Source organism: Haliotis rufescens, unplaced genomic scaffold (assembly GCF_023055435.1).
Source record: "Haliotis rufescens isolate VD_foot unplaced genomic scaffold, xgHalRufe1.0.p SCAF_18, whole genome shotgun sequence".
Classification (NCBI taxonomy): domain Eukaryota; kingdom Metazoa; phylum Mollusca; class Gastropoda; order Lepetellida; family Haliotidae; genus Haliotis; species Haliotis rufescens.
Window position 1 is genome coordinate 31271675 of NW_025963868.1, and position 12764 is coordinate 31284438.

The 12764-nt window shown below is 42.0% G+C and overlaps 1 protein-coding gene across 1 annotated transcript; it reads left to right on the top strand.

Annotated features, from left to right (window-relative positions):
• Positions 1–7255: 7255 nt before the first annotated feature.
• LOC125381458 lies at positions 7256–12546 on the top strand. Its single transcript, XM_048398009.1, has 3 exons — positions 7256–7346; positions 8037–8336; positions 12244–12546. Exons 1-3 carry the CDS (start codon positions 7256–7258, stop codon positions 12471–12473), a joined length of 621 nt encoding a protein of 206 aa, XP_048253966.1. The 3' UTR covers positions 12474–12546.
• The last annotated feature ends 218 nt before the right edge of the window (positions 12547–12764 follow it).

Sequence of the window (12764 nt, forward strand, 5' to 3'; positions counted from 1 at the left end):
AAGTACCTCAGTCTTTACGTGCATTCAGATTAAAATATTGTCGTCCATAACATAATTTGATCGTAAGGGGTTACGGAAAGGGGCGAGTGGTGACGAATGAACAAATGAGTTGAAATTGTGGCATCTCTTTGGCATGCAGGAATCAAAGTCGCACGGATTATATGTCAAGGTTTGTCAGCTTTATACCTGTGATCGTGGATTTCAATAAAGTGGTAAGAGTCCTGCAACACTTCAGTCTTTGGTCAGTTATCGATGTTCATGATATTAATCACTGGATTGTCTGGTCGAGACTCCATTATTTACAGACCGCCGTCATATAGCTGGAGTATTGCTGAGTGCGACGTTAAACAACAAATCAACATCAACCAACCAGCGTGAAACATGCTACTGACTCCTGGACGACCGCTTCTTGATGTATAGCATTCATATCGAGCGTCAGCCAAGGTAACAAGGTAACATCTTTAACGTCATCTGTCATGATGTGGCCCGGGATCAACCACCGACCTTCAGGATAAGCATTCCTGGAAGTAATTTGTGCATAGAAAATACAGGAATACTAAATTAGTTTCAAATGATATTACATGCCACGTATACGTCAAACATTGATATGAATAAAACTAAATTGTAATAAGTTTAACTTTCTAGTTTAATATCAGTTTCATCGATTTACGAATTAGGTGAGTATGGTTTGACGCCACCTTTAATGGGCTTCACACACTGTACCCATGTCGGGAATCGAACCCGGGTCTTCGGCGTGACGAGCGAACGCTTCAACCACTTGGCTACCCGACCGCCCCTTACGAATTAGGGGAACACACACGAGCAGAACATGTTGTAGAGATGACTACATTATACATCAGAGTGTTGAAAGGCGCCACATTTAAGACCTGTGTCAAGTGATGTTCAACCATAAGCTTATTGCATGCTACTTGTAGGATATCGTGGAGACAGAGAGGTCAGCAAGACAAAAACGGGATGTAATCATGTGCGTTTGCTTAACGCCGCACACAGCAATTCTCCAGCTACGTACATGATGGCGGCCTGTATGTGCTCTGGTGTAGTCCAGACAACCCAGCGATTGATATGAGCAACAACTGGTATGGGTGCGATGACACGCAGTCAACCAATTCACAGAGCATAACTGCTTGATCAACTTAGTGAGTGAGTGAGTTTGGTTTTACGGCGCTTTTAGCAATATCCCAGCAATATCACGGACACCAGTAATGGGCTTCACACATTGTACCCATGTCGGAAATCGAACCCGGGTCTTCGGCTTGACAAACAACGCTTTTACTACAAGGCTACCCGATCGCCCCTTACGAATTAGGGGAACACACACGAGCAGACATGTTGTAGAGATGACTACATTATACTTCACAGTGTTGAAAGGGGTCACATTTAAGACCTGTGTCAAGTGATGTTCAACCATAAGCTTATTGAATGCAGAGTCACAGAGCATAACTGCTTGATCCACTTAGTGGCTTCTTAGGACAAGCATAGGATGCTCTTCTAATCTGGAAACAATATTTTAATCGAAACACGGTTACCTGTACCCGAACCAGTTAGACCCGTGACAGACGTTTATAGAATATAAGAATATATAATATTAAGAGTGTGTGTGGCAGAAATTATGAATCCAGCAATATCACGTCGACCTGTGAAGAATCAATTCTGAACCAGACAAACTAGTGGCAGGTAGCGTGAACAATAATCCACGTCCTCGGTGCACGACGGCAATCAGTTGAGTCATTTATTCGGGTAGAATAGGTCTTCAGCAATCCATTCTTGCCGTAAAAGGCGACTATGCTTGTCGTAAAAGGCGACTAACGGGATCGGGTGGTCAGGCTCGCTGACTTGGTTGATGCATGTCATCGATCCCAATTGCGCGGATCGATGCTCATGACATTAATCACTGGATTGTCTGGTCCAGACTCGATTATTTACAGACCGTCGTCATATAGCTGGAATATTGCTGAGTGCGGCGTTAAACAACAAACCAACCAACCAAATAATTTATGACAAGCAATAAACCGAGGACCTGGGAGCTTAACTCTAACCCGGTTTAGAACTCCTTCCCTGGCCCCGCTGTCATGGGAGTGTTCAAATTCAGACTTCTTATTGTGTTTAAAGCACACTTAAACATATCCTCGTGTTTAGAAAATAATCCCCTTTACAATGTTGCTGCTGTTTCTGACAGCTATTATGCAGTTCCAATTGCAACATGTACTGACTAGCCGATTATTTGAACTCATATCAAAAAGTCAAAATTTGGATAAATAAATCCGTTTCATATAAACATTTTCATTTGTTTAAGAAAACCTTGTATATTATGATAAAATCAATATAGTTTTCACAATGAAATAATGAAACTTGGTACGGTATTACATTTGTGTCATTACTTAAAACGATGGAAGCTGAAGGAAAAGAGATGACAGGAAGATCTTAGGAAAGAGACGGCGAGAGATGAAGAGAAAGAGATACTCGGAAGATTGAGTGAGTTGGGTTTAACGCCGCTTTTAACAGTATTCCAGTTATATCACGGCGTGTCCGCTTAATGTGGGAGGAAAGCCCGAAGTGATGCAGGTCTCAGACATTTACCACTTCGGTGAAACCCACGAGCACGGGTATGGTGCTGACAAACCTAGAAACATAATCGGGGCGAACCGGTATTCGAACCAACAATCATAGGTTTCTGGCGTGCCCAAGGGACACAACTCTGCACAGCGAATCGCGGCGCCTTAGACGACTGGGCCACCCGTGCATACTCGGAAGATGAAGAGAAGGTGTTGTAAAAGGCACCTCAACATGCTTTGAGGAGTTGCGTCCCTTAGTGATGCATAGATCCTGTAATCATGATGTTTATATTTACATTTATTCCAGTATAACGCAGACACGCCATGTTATGGCTGAAACTCATGAAAGCACCTCTGACAGCAAGATAAACATGTTTGAAAAGTTTAAAGGGAGGTAACTCGTACGTGTATACCACCCATGTTTTATCGATTCACCAGGTGGGCTACACTCTGTCACTTACAAGTTTTAGCACGGCCCCTCTCTCACACACCCACTGCATATATCGATCTGGGAATACATGTACCAGATGTCGTAAGACATTAAAGCGTGTAACATTGTATCCCTATTATGATTCACCTGGAATGCGTACAATTTAGCGCAAATTAGGGCATCAATGTAATGATGTCTTACATGTAGTTATCAAGTGATGAAAAGATGCGCGCCGATAGTTTTGTGGTTAAAAAATCGATCATAACGCCGAAGGACAGGGCTCGATTCATGATATGGGACAGTGACTGAAGCCATGTTTTAATCACTCTGTCCAGAGTTGATTGTTGGCTGACATGTGGGGCACCTATTCAAGTGGTAACATTGTGCTGCTGCTGATTGTAGCTTTTGTCACGACTGGCATATGTGATTGGTGATACCTCTTATAGTTTAGGGGTGGCCCAGTCGTCTAAAGCGCCGCGATTCGCTGTGTAGAGTTGCGTCCCTTGGGCACGCCAGAAACCTATGATTGAGGGTTCGATCCCCAGTTCGCCCCAATTATGTTTCTAGGTTTGTCAGCACCACACCCATGCTCGTGGGTTTCACCGAAGTGGTAAACGTCTGAGACCTGCATCACTTCGGGCTTTTCCTCCAACCGCCGCGACATCACTGGAATACTGTTAAAAGCTGCGTTACACCCAACTCACTCACTCTAATATTTTGAATGATAGCATAAGGGAATAGCTCTTGTCACTTGAAGTGATGTCGTTTGCTGTGGTTACAACTGGTATATGTCACACTACTCTGATGGCATGGCTGATACGGAAATTGTCACGATTCATGTGCCATCCCAATGAACAAGGTCAACGAATCTACTTCCTCAGCAAACAAGTAACGAATACGCCTGGGTTGTCTTAACAAGTTGTTACCTATGAATTTGGTGCAATCCCGATGTTTCTATACGCCAGAAACCTATTATTGAGGGTTCGATCCCCGGTTCGCCCCAATTATGTTTCTAGGTTTGTCAGCACCATACCCATGCTCGTGGGTTTCACCGAAGTGGTTAACGTCTGAGACCTGCATCACTTCGGGCTTTCCTCTCACATCAAACTGACACGCCGTGATATAACTGGAATACTGTTCAAAGCGTCGTTAAACCCATCCCACACTTAACACGTTGTCGTTGTGAAGGACACGTGTCGCTGCTTTGCTGTCATTGTATAACACTTCGTACAGTTTCTTGATTATCTGTATATACTAACGGGGAAAAAGTAACTGTGCGTCATGTAAAGTGGTGTTAATGTGATAACAAAATAACGATATAATATTTGATCATTCAAAAAGCGTTAGCGGCTGGTTCTCATCCTTTCGTAGGCGTTGCTCCATTTCATCCCAGATATGTTCTATTGGGGACAGGTCTGGAGAAACAGCCAGTTAGGGCAGATCAGCAATCACATGCTGCCTCAAAAAATATGTCACAAGACGTGCAACATGTGGGTGGGCATTATCCTACTGCAAAGTGACGTTACATACCTGCATTTGAAAAAGGTGGAACATGATTTCGATCGTTGTCGTCGTTGTAGCGTACGCCATTCAAAATATCATTAACGCTCCCACCCTAGAACTGACGATATTGAGTGACGCAAGCGTCGCTAAATTAACATTCCCCTGGACGCCTGTAGACTCGTGCACGACCACCAGAGCTGTCCAGATGAAATCCTGGACTCATCTGTGAACAGTATACTGTCCCAGCCTTGTCTTCCGAACCACATATGCTGTCTGCACCAAGCTAGGAGTGGCTGACGGTGACGTGACGAAAATCGGCGAACCGCTGGATGTCGGGACTGGATGTCATGCTCCCTCGACTGCTTGCGCACATTTCTGCCACGAATTGGTCTCAACCCAGGAATTGTCCAAGCTGTTATTGTGGCAAAGTTTGGTATCGATTCCGTAGATGTACCAACCGAATATGGTTGTCTTGTTGACCTCCAAAGAGATGATATTGTGTTTCGATGAACATTGAAATATCTGGCAACGTCGTGTTGATCTTCAGGACTGAACAAGCGTTATTTATCGATGGTGAAACAAACGTTTAAGACACGTGTGTGAGTATCAAACTAACGCTCCCAACAAACACGCAAACATCCAAATTGTACACCGTCTATTAACATGCACATGCAAATTATGAAATACGACCTTTAACTCGGGGAGATGTCTTCACAAATATGTATTGAATGATGCATTATTTAATTTCCGAATAACTTAATTTTTATTTTATATGAAGCACAGTTATTTGTTTCTGTGAGTATGTAAACACTGTCTACATAATCAACGTTACATTCACAAACACCACTCTTTACGTTCACTAACAATATAACACTTGCTGCATATGCAACACTATCTGTATATGCGCAACCTACACGGGTGCCTCAGTCGTCTTAGGCGCCGCAATTCGCGGTGCAGAGTGGCCTCCCTTGGGCACGCAAGAAAACCCGTGATTGTGGGTTGGAATCTCAGTTCGCCCGTATTATGATTCTATGTCTGTCAGGTTCTCGTGATTTCACCAAAGTAGTAAACGTCTAAGACCTTTATCACTTCGAGCTTTCCTCCCACAGTAAGCTGACACGCCGTGATATAACTGGAATACTGTAATACGGCGTTAAACCCACCTCACTCACACATACTACACTATCTTCATATGCAACCCTATTTGTTAGCCCAGGTGCTGCTATTTGATTGGCTGATTGTGAGACCTGACTTCTACGGGACAACGTTCGCTACATTCATTCGTTCACATTTCAATCACAAGAACTCAATTTGTGTTTTCGCTGAGAATTGCAACTGAACGAAGGAAAACAAACTGCAATTATTTTAATTTGTAATTTGTACTGAAAGGAGTTTAGACAATAAACTATATGAATATGTAAATGCAACTGATTATATATTTCGCGGAACGAACATGTACAGTGTCACAAAACGGCAAAGCTGGAAACAAAATTCTTTCCAAAACTGTCTGAAGAGGACTGGAGAACATTACATCGCCTGCTATCGCCCAACTCCAAGTTAGATAAAAGTATATTTTCTTAAACAGTATACACAGAACGTGAGGTTGAACGTTATCTTTACGATAAACTACATCATAGCAAAACAATTTCTGAAGGTGCACCCCTAAATAGAACATTAGAAGCCATACTCGAGCTCGCTATCGGCTGCGTAAGCACCGTTGTTACGTCTACTACCCACTTGTGCTTAGGTAGGGTTGTAGTCAACAGGGAATTAAGATTACGATTTGTTTGAACTGGTAACTGATAAGACGTCACTGCATCGTTAAATCACTAAGATGTTCAACAAGATATACCTTTGTCGTTTATCTTTATTGCCTAAAAGATGATTGATAAACTACTTTCAGAGCGTCGTGACCGCACGCGACACTTGGTATACTGTATACTGCATGTGGTGAAATGATATAATCACTCATTACTACGGCACTCTGCCTGTTTTTAATTTTGCTGTTTGACCTCACAGTCGGCAGTATTCCAGATTCATGATGGCTGCCTGTTAACAATCAAGTCTTGGTGCGGCAAACCCGTGGTTGATAGCACGAGCCTCGATCAGTGGCATCAATCAGTCAGGTAAGTGAGTTTTTCAAAACGAGCAACAACGTGATTATGATTAATTCTTACCCGGGTCTCCACGGGGTACATAACCACAGAGAAATGTAGGGTATCCAGACAGTGATATATTTTCACAACTTCACGTACAAGGGGAAGTGACCTACTTTTATACGGAAATATCATCGAGCGAAACTAAATTTTTGAAGCTTTACAGACAAATTACAAATTGTATCAACTCAGTATTAACTCAACACGCTGGTGACTATGTATCTGTTTTTCATGGTGTCTGGAGGGATATATGTGTGTGGTATGTATCGGTCTTCACAACATAACTTGGCATTATATTGAACTGTGCTTAAATTCGTATTTTGCATTAATAATTCGCAAAATTTACAATTTCTATCAAATGTTAATAAGCATAAGCTTAATCATTATTATTTGTTCTGTGTGCAGGTCTGTCCTCCGTGACAGCTGACTACCCACACACCGTCACACGTGTTGGCGACGATGTTAATAAAACCATGAACCCAGCTAATGTCAGCGTCACATATTTCGTATGGAGGAATGGTTCGATAAAACTGTTAGTGGTCGTGCCTAAGTCACACCGTGTAGAGGTACTAAACAGCAGTCACACCGGCTACATGACCAGGATCAGATACACAGGGGAGGACTCATTATCACAGACCGGACAGCTGAGGTTTACCATCTACAATGCTACTGTACAGTACGCTGGTTCTTACTCATGTCAAACAAGCAGTAATATGATGGTACCTGGATGTAGACAGGTCCTCGTTGTATCACGTAAGTATTACGTGTGATTAACAGAATAATATTCCAAGAAATGAAAGTGCATTAAGCTGCATTGCGGTAATAAATACACAATACCAGAAAGTAATCACTGGTAGCAGACCCTTTAGTTGGGAAGAAAGTAAAACCGTTAGAAGTATAAAGATAGGAGTGGTATATTACTTTTTAATGTTTCATACACCTTTGGTCAGGAGGGTTCAAGTATTTCGCAAGGCAGCTCATGCTCGTCACATTCATCACTTATGCCTCGCAGTTGTGTCACGGGAAATGTGCCATGGGAATTATCACTTTCATTTGTAATTTTAAGATTTCAAAACCTCCTGCCATTGGCTACAAAGGAAATTCCATGGCATAACATAATGAAGAAATGAACTGCAACAATTTAATTTGAGTAAAGTGTAATGTTGGAATACTGACATGATTTGGGGTAATACCCTCAACGGTTGTTGGTGGTAAAATATAGATGTAACGAGGTTCGAATATTACAGTAATATAATGGTCAAGACATCATGATATAACATTGTTAATTTAAACTCCATTTACTAGATATATAAAACGACACAATTCTATGGTCCTGGTTGACTGGTTTATTTTGAAATATTAATATTTTAACAGAGAAGCCGACCACACCTAACATCACAGGACGTGCCTCAGTTGTCTCAGGTGAGAATGTCACCCTGACATTCTCCTCCTCCTCCCAGAGTCTGGCCCCGGACCACCCCCCACTGAACATGACCTACACCTGGAGGAGGAACAGGACCCTGCTAGGATCTGGTGACGGGTCTCACACAGGTGGAGATGACCTGACAATAACCCACATCAGCAGAGAGAACCAGGGAGACATCTACACCTGCCAGGCTTTGGAGGAGGGGCTGGAGTCTGACTGGAGTCACGGACATGTAATGGAGGTTCAGTGTGAGTAAGAACTTACCTTGTTTAAGGTATGAGAACGAAGTATCTTATCTTTCAAACTGTGGTTCTGAGCTACAGTTTTGTGAGAACTGTATTTTCAGAAGCATTGTGCATTGTTCATAATAACGTTTATGTTCGGAAGTATTTTCAAAGTATGTCGGCGGGTCGTGTCGGTATAATAGACACCAAAGTCAAAATCAGCTGTGAAAAGTTTCCGCTTCATATTCATTGCAGTTTCAGAAGGTATATAGAAAATTCATGATCACTATACAAATATTTTCACGGCACCTGGATATGTTGTCTAGGGTTTTAAATATCAATGCAGACTGAAACTTTACTGTCAGCATTGATGTTCATATATTTTCAGCATATATACACAGGATAAAATACAAACACTAAGTTATATTGATTGCACGAAATGTGATGTCATCACAAGACGAAGCATACATATTTATCAGTCTGGCAATTTGAGAGATGTTTACGGTGATGTGAGGTGAGGTGAAATGGGGTTTAACGTCGCGTCCAAGATTATTGTACCTATACAGCGACGTGCATTGACGTGTGTGTGTGTGTGGCTGCTTCTACTAGGCCGGACTGATGCCGATTTATAGTGCTAGCCCACTGAGATACCATGCCGCAGATTAACATGAATACCCCAATCAGACTCAGTATACTGACTCCGAGCTGACCAGTCCCTGTTTTAGGCCCTTTATGTCGAGCGCCAGACAGGGTAACAACAAGTACCATCTTTTAACGTCTTTTGGTATGACGCGGCCGGAGATCAAACCCCGGACCTTCCGCTCTCTGGGCGGACGCTCTACCACTTGACCACGGAGGCGGTCTAGAGATGTTTACATTTTTAGATGAGTTATGAGCATGGTAAAGCACAAATCCAAAATCAAGGTAAAAATGAAACATTACAAACTAAACATATACCAAATACCATGACATGTTGAACGAACATTGCTGAATAGCATATAGTGAAACCTCAGTCCAACCTCCATTGAGCGATATCTCGAGGTACATATTCCATATTCATACACCATTTATGGCTGTTAACAATTTGAATGTAGTCTCAACAACAATATATTAATTCAAGGAGACGGCGTTTTTATTGGAACTGTTTTAAGAAGCATAATTTAAAATATGGTATACTGTTGTTCTTAGAATATCTATTGCACGTGTTGAAAATCTAGGTAGAAAGGATGTATTCTAATTCACAATGGCTAAGTTACTATGCTAAATCGTCCTTACTACAGACCGATGTAGTGGCCCTATAAAGCTAGAGCTTGAAATATTCTCTTTAAACACCTTTCATTTACCTTCTCAGGTATGTAAACTTTCCATTGTAAACCACTCCAGACACGACTTATCTATAAGATCTGAAAGAAATCTTGTCACTGAACATGTTACGCCAATGACGCAAGTATCTGACGCTAATGACGCCGTGCTCTTCCCTTGACGCTTGTGATAGGCTTGATGGCAGTCACTGGGCCACGACATATCAATCTTTCAACTTTCAATCGATTGAAAGCGTCCATGCGTCTTCACTGTAAACCACGGCCATGCAACATTAGCACACACCCGCGTTGCAAATGCAAATTCCGTAATAAAATAAACATGTATTAGATCATAAGCAAACTTATAGCTCTTACCTAATCTTGACTTGTCAGTTGTGCGCTACTGTTATTATTTATCGCCACGTTTACTCCTGTTTCAAAAGCAACAGTTTTCCAGTACGCTATGATACTTGCTTTGTACATTCTTTTCTGAGAATTCTGAGAATACTTGTATACATTCTATCTGGAGGAAATCCTTGCAGGTACGATCAGATATGAACGCTATATGCACTCTTGCTAATCACCAGTTAAACGATCCCTTTTTTGTCAGTGTAAAATTGTATAATGGGCTTCGTCCGACGTCCGTTGTCCACAGGTCGGTCCGTCTGTTAGCAATGAAGCATATTAAATGCATGTTCACATACTAGGTTGTACATCCGCTTGCTGATTGGAGGTTCGACAAATTCAAATGGCCACCGCATCAGTGCATTTTTAATTTAGGTAAAAATATAATATTAGTGCCAATCTCCTCTCCTCAGAAAACTTTGGATATATTCCTTGGAACACTTAAGAGGATCCGTCTTAAACATGAATGAGTGAGTACGGTTTTACGCCACTTTTAGCCATATTCTAGCAATATCACGGCAGGGGACACCAGAAATGAGTTTCACACATTGTACCCATGTAGGAATCGAACCCGAGTCTTCGAGGTGACGAGCGAAGGCTTAAACCACTAGTCTACCTCACCACTCGTCTTAAACATGAAATAAGATCTTGTCATTGCACATGATACAACGAAATCATTTGTAACATGTTGGCTCCAATTTTGTCTATCACATACGTACTTACCAAATTACTCTAAAGCAACACTACATATGTAAAACTGATTATTCTGTAATAAGATGGGTTGACTGTCAAGGTCAAGGTCATCATGCATAGTGTGTATAACCTCAATATTTTATGATCGGGTTTTCCCTCAGAAACACTGACCTTAATTGATCGTGAAAATTACAGCGTTTCCTCTTTTTCAACCCTTCACTGTACCTCTCCTTTTCATACCTCCTTCCAGGGCCCAGTCGTCTAAGGCACCGCGATTTGCTGCGCAGAGTTGATTGTTGGTTCGAATCCAGGTTCGCCCCGATTATGTCTCTAGGTTTGTCAGCACGATACCCGTGCTCGTGGGTTTCACCGAAGTGGTAAATATCTAAGACCTGCATCACTTCGGGCTTTCCTCACACATAAAGCCTACACACCGTGATATAACTGGAATACTGTTAAAAGCGTTGTTATACCCAAATCACTCACTCACTCACTCACTCACTCACTCACTCACTCATCCCTCCTTCCCTATCCTACCCCTCCCCCTTTTATAATATTGGCCCCTCCGTCACATGTGTATTTCCAGTAGTCACACACGTACATGTCACAGAAACAAACTGCACATGGTTATCTCGCTATTCACACATATATTACAAAACCAAACTGTACTCGTATATCACATTATTTAGGACCAGAAAGATCCGTTGTCGCGTGCAGTAGCATTTTCCGTTTAGCTAGTGATACAGTGTTTTCGTTTTCATTCATTTCAACTTTCTCTAAACCCACAGAGATGATAAATCATTTAAACAGGTAACATTGACTGTATTCTGATGAATATGATTCTTGAGATTCTTTCAAATGGCAAAGCGTTTCTGTTCATTCAAAATCAACTTAACAAAGATCTGTATTAAAGACAGAAATCGATTGTTTATTTACTACCTAATTCGACAAACGAAACTTCTACGATATCTCGTAAGATTTGCGACAATTTTACTGAAGTTCACCACATTTACAAATTAAAGTGACCGCTTATTCCATATGTTATATATCAGAAACATTAGAACCCTAAACAATGCTTTTGTTATTTATTAAATGTTCCAGCACTTGAGGTTACTAAAGCTTGTGACGCTCCCATTGTCGTGGGTTTCACCGAAGTGGCAAACGTCTAAGACCTGCATCACTTCGAGCTTTCCTACCACATTAAGCTGACACGCCGTGAAATTACTGGAATAATGTTAAAAGCGGCGTTATACCCAACTCACTCACTCACTCACTCACTCATTCATCCCTCCCTCCCCATCCTACCCCTCCCTTTTGTACAACACTGGCCCATTTCCAGTAGTCACACACATGTCACAGAAACAAACCGCACGTTTAATTCGCTTTTAACACATATATTACAAAACCAAACTGTACGCGTACATCACAGTATTCAGGATCAGTATGAACGGTAATCACGTGCAGTAGCATTTTCCGTTGTAAGCTGGTGATACAGTGGGGAACTAGTGACCATAGTACATCAAACATTCCAGATGGACCTGACCAGATACAGTTTAACGGTGCAAGTGACAGGCTAAAGGCAGAAGAAGGTGAGCCTCTCACAGTGAGGTGTTCTGCTGACTGTCACCCCGCCTGCACTGTGACCTGGTGGGACACATCCAGACAGAGGGAGATCACAGGACATAGGGAGGCTGTGTTGTATATACCAGCTGTAGACAGATCTGTGTCAACAACAGATATGGGAATACATCACGGAACCTGACGCTGGACGTTTTCTGTAAGACTCAAACAACAGTAGCGATAGACTTATATATAAGGCTACCGATAAGCATAACAAGAAAGAACACCACACCCGCCAAAACATGTGCAGACACAGAATAGCTCTGGTATGATATATTCCGTGGATCAGCCGTTCTGATTGTACCACCCACCCCTTATTCATTAACAATATGGATCAAGCGCCGAACACACACACACACACACACACGCGCGCGCGCGCACACACACAAACGTTCTGATTGTACCACCCACCCCCATTCATTTAACAATATGG

Bases quoted from the DNA above. Each gene is read 5' to 3' on its own strand.
- LOC125381458 (XM_048398009.1), top strand. From the start codon at position 7,256: ATGACCAGGATCAGATACACAGGGGAGGACTCATTATCACAGACCGGA. The intron at 7,347-8,036 runs GTTCTTACTCAT...ATATTTTAACAG, and splicing joins TGCTACTGTACAGTACGCTG to AGAAGCCGACCACACCTAAC. The intron at 8,337-12,243 runs GTGAGTAAGAAC...CAAACATTCCAG, and splicing joins ACATGTAATGGAGGTTCAGT to ATGGACCTGACCAGATACAG.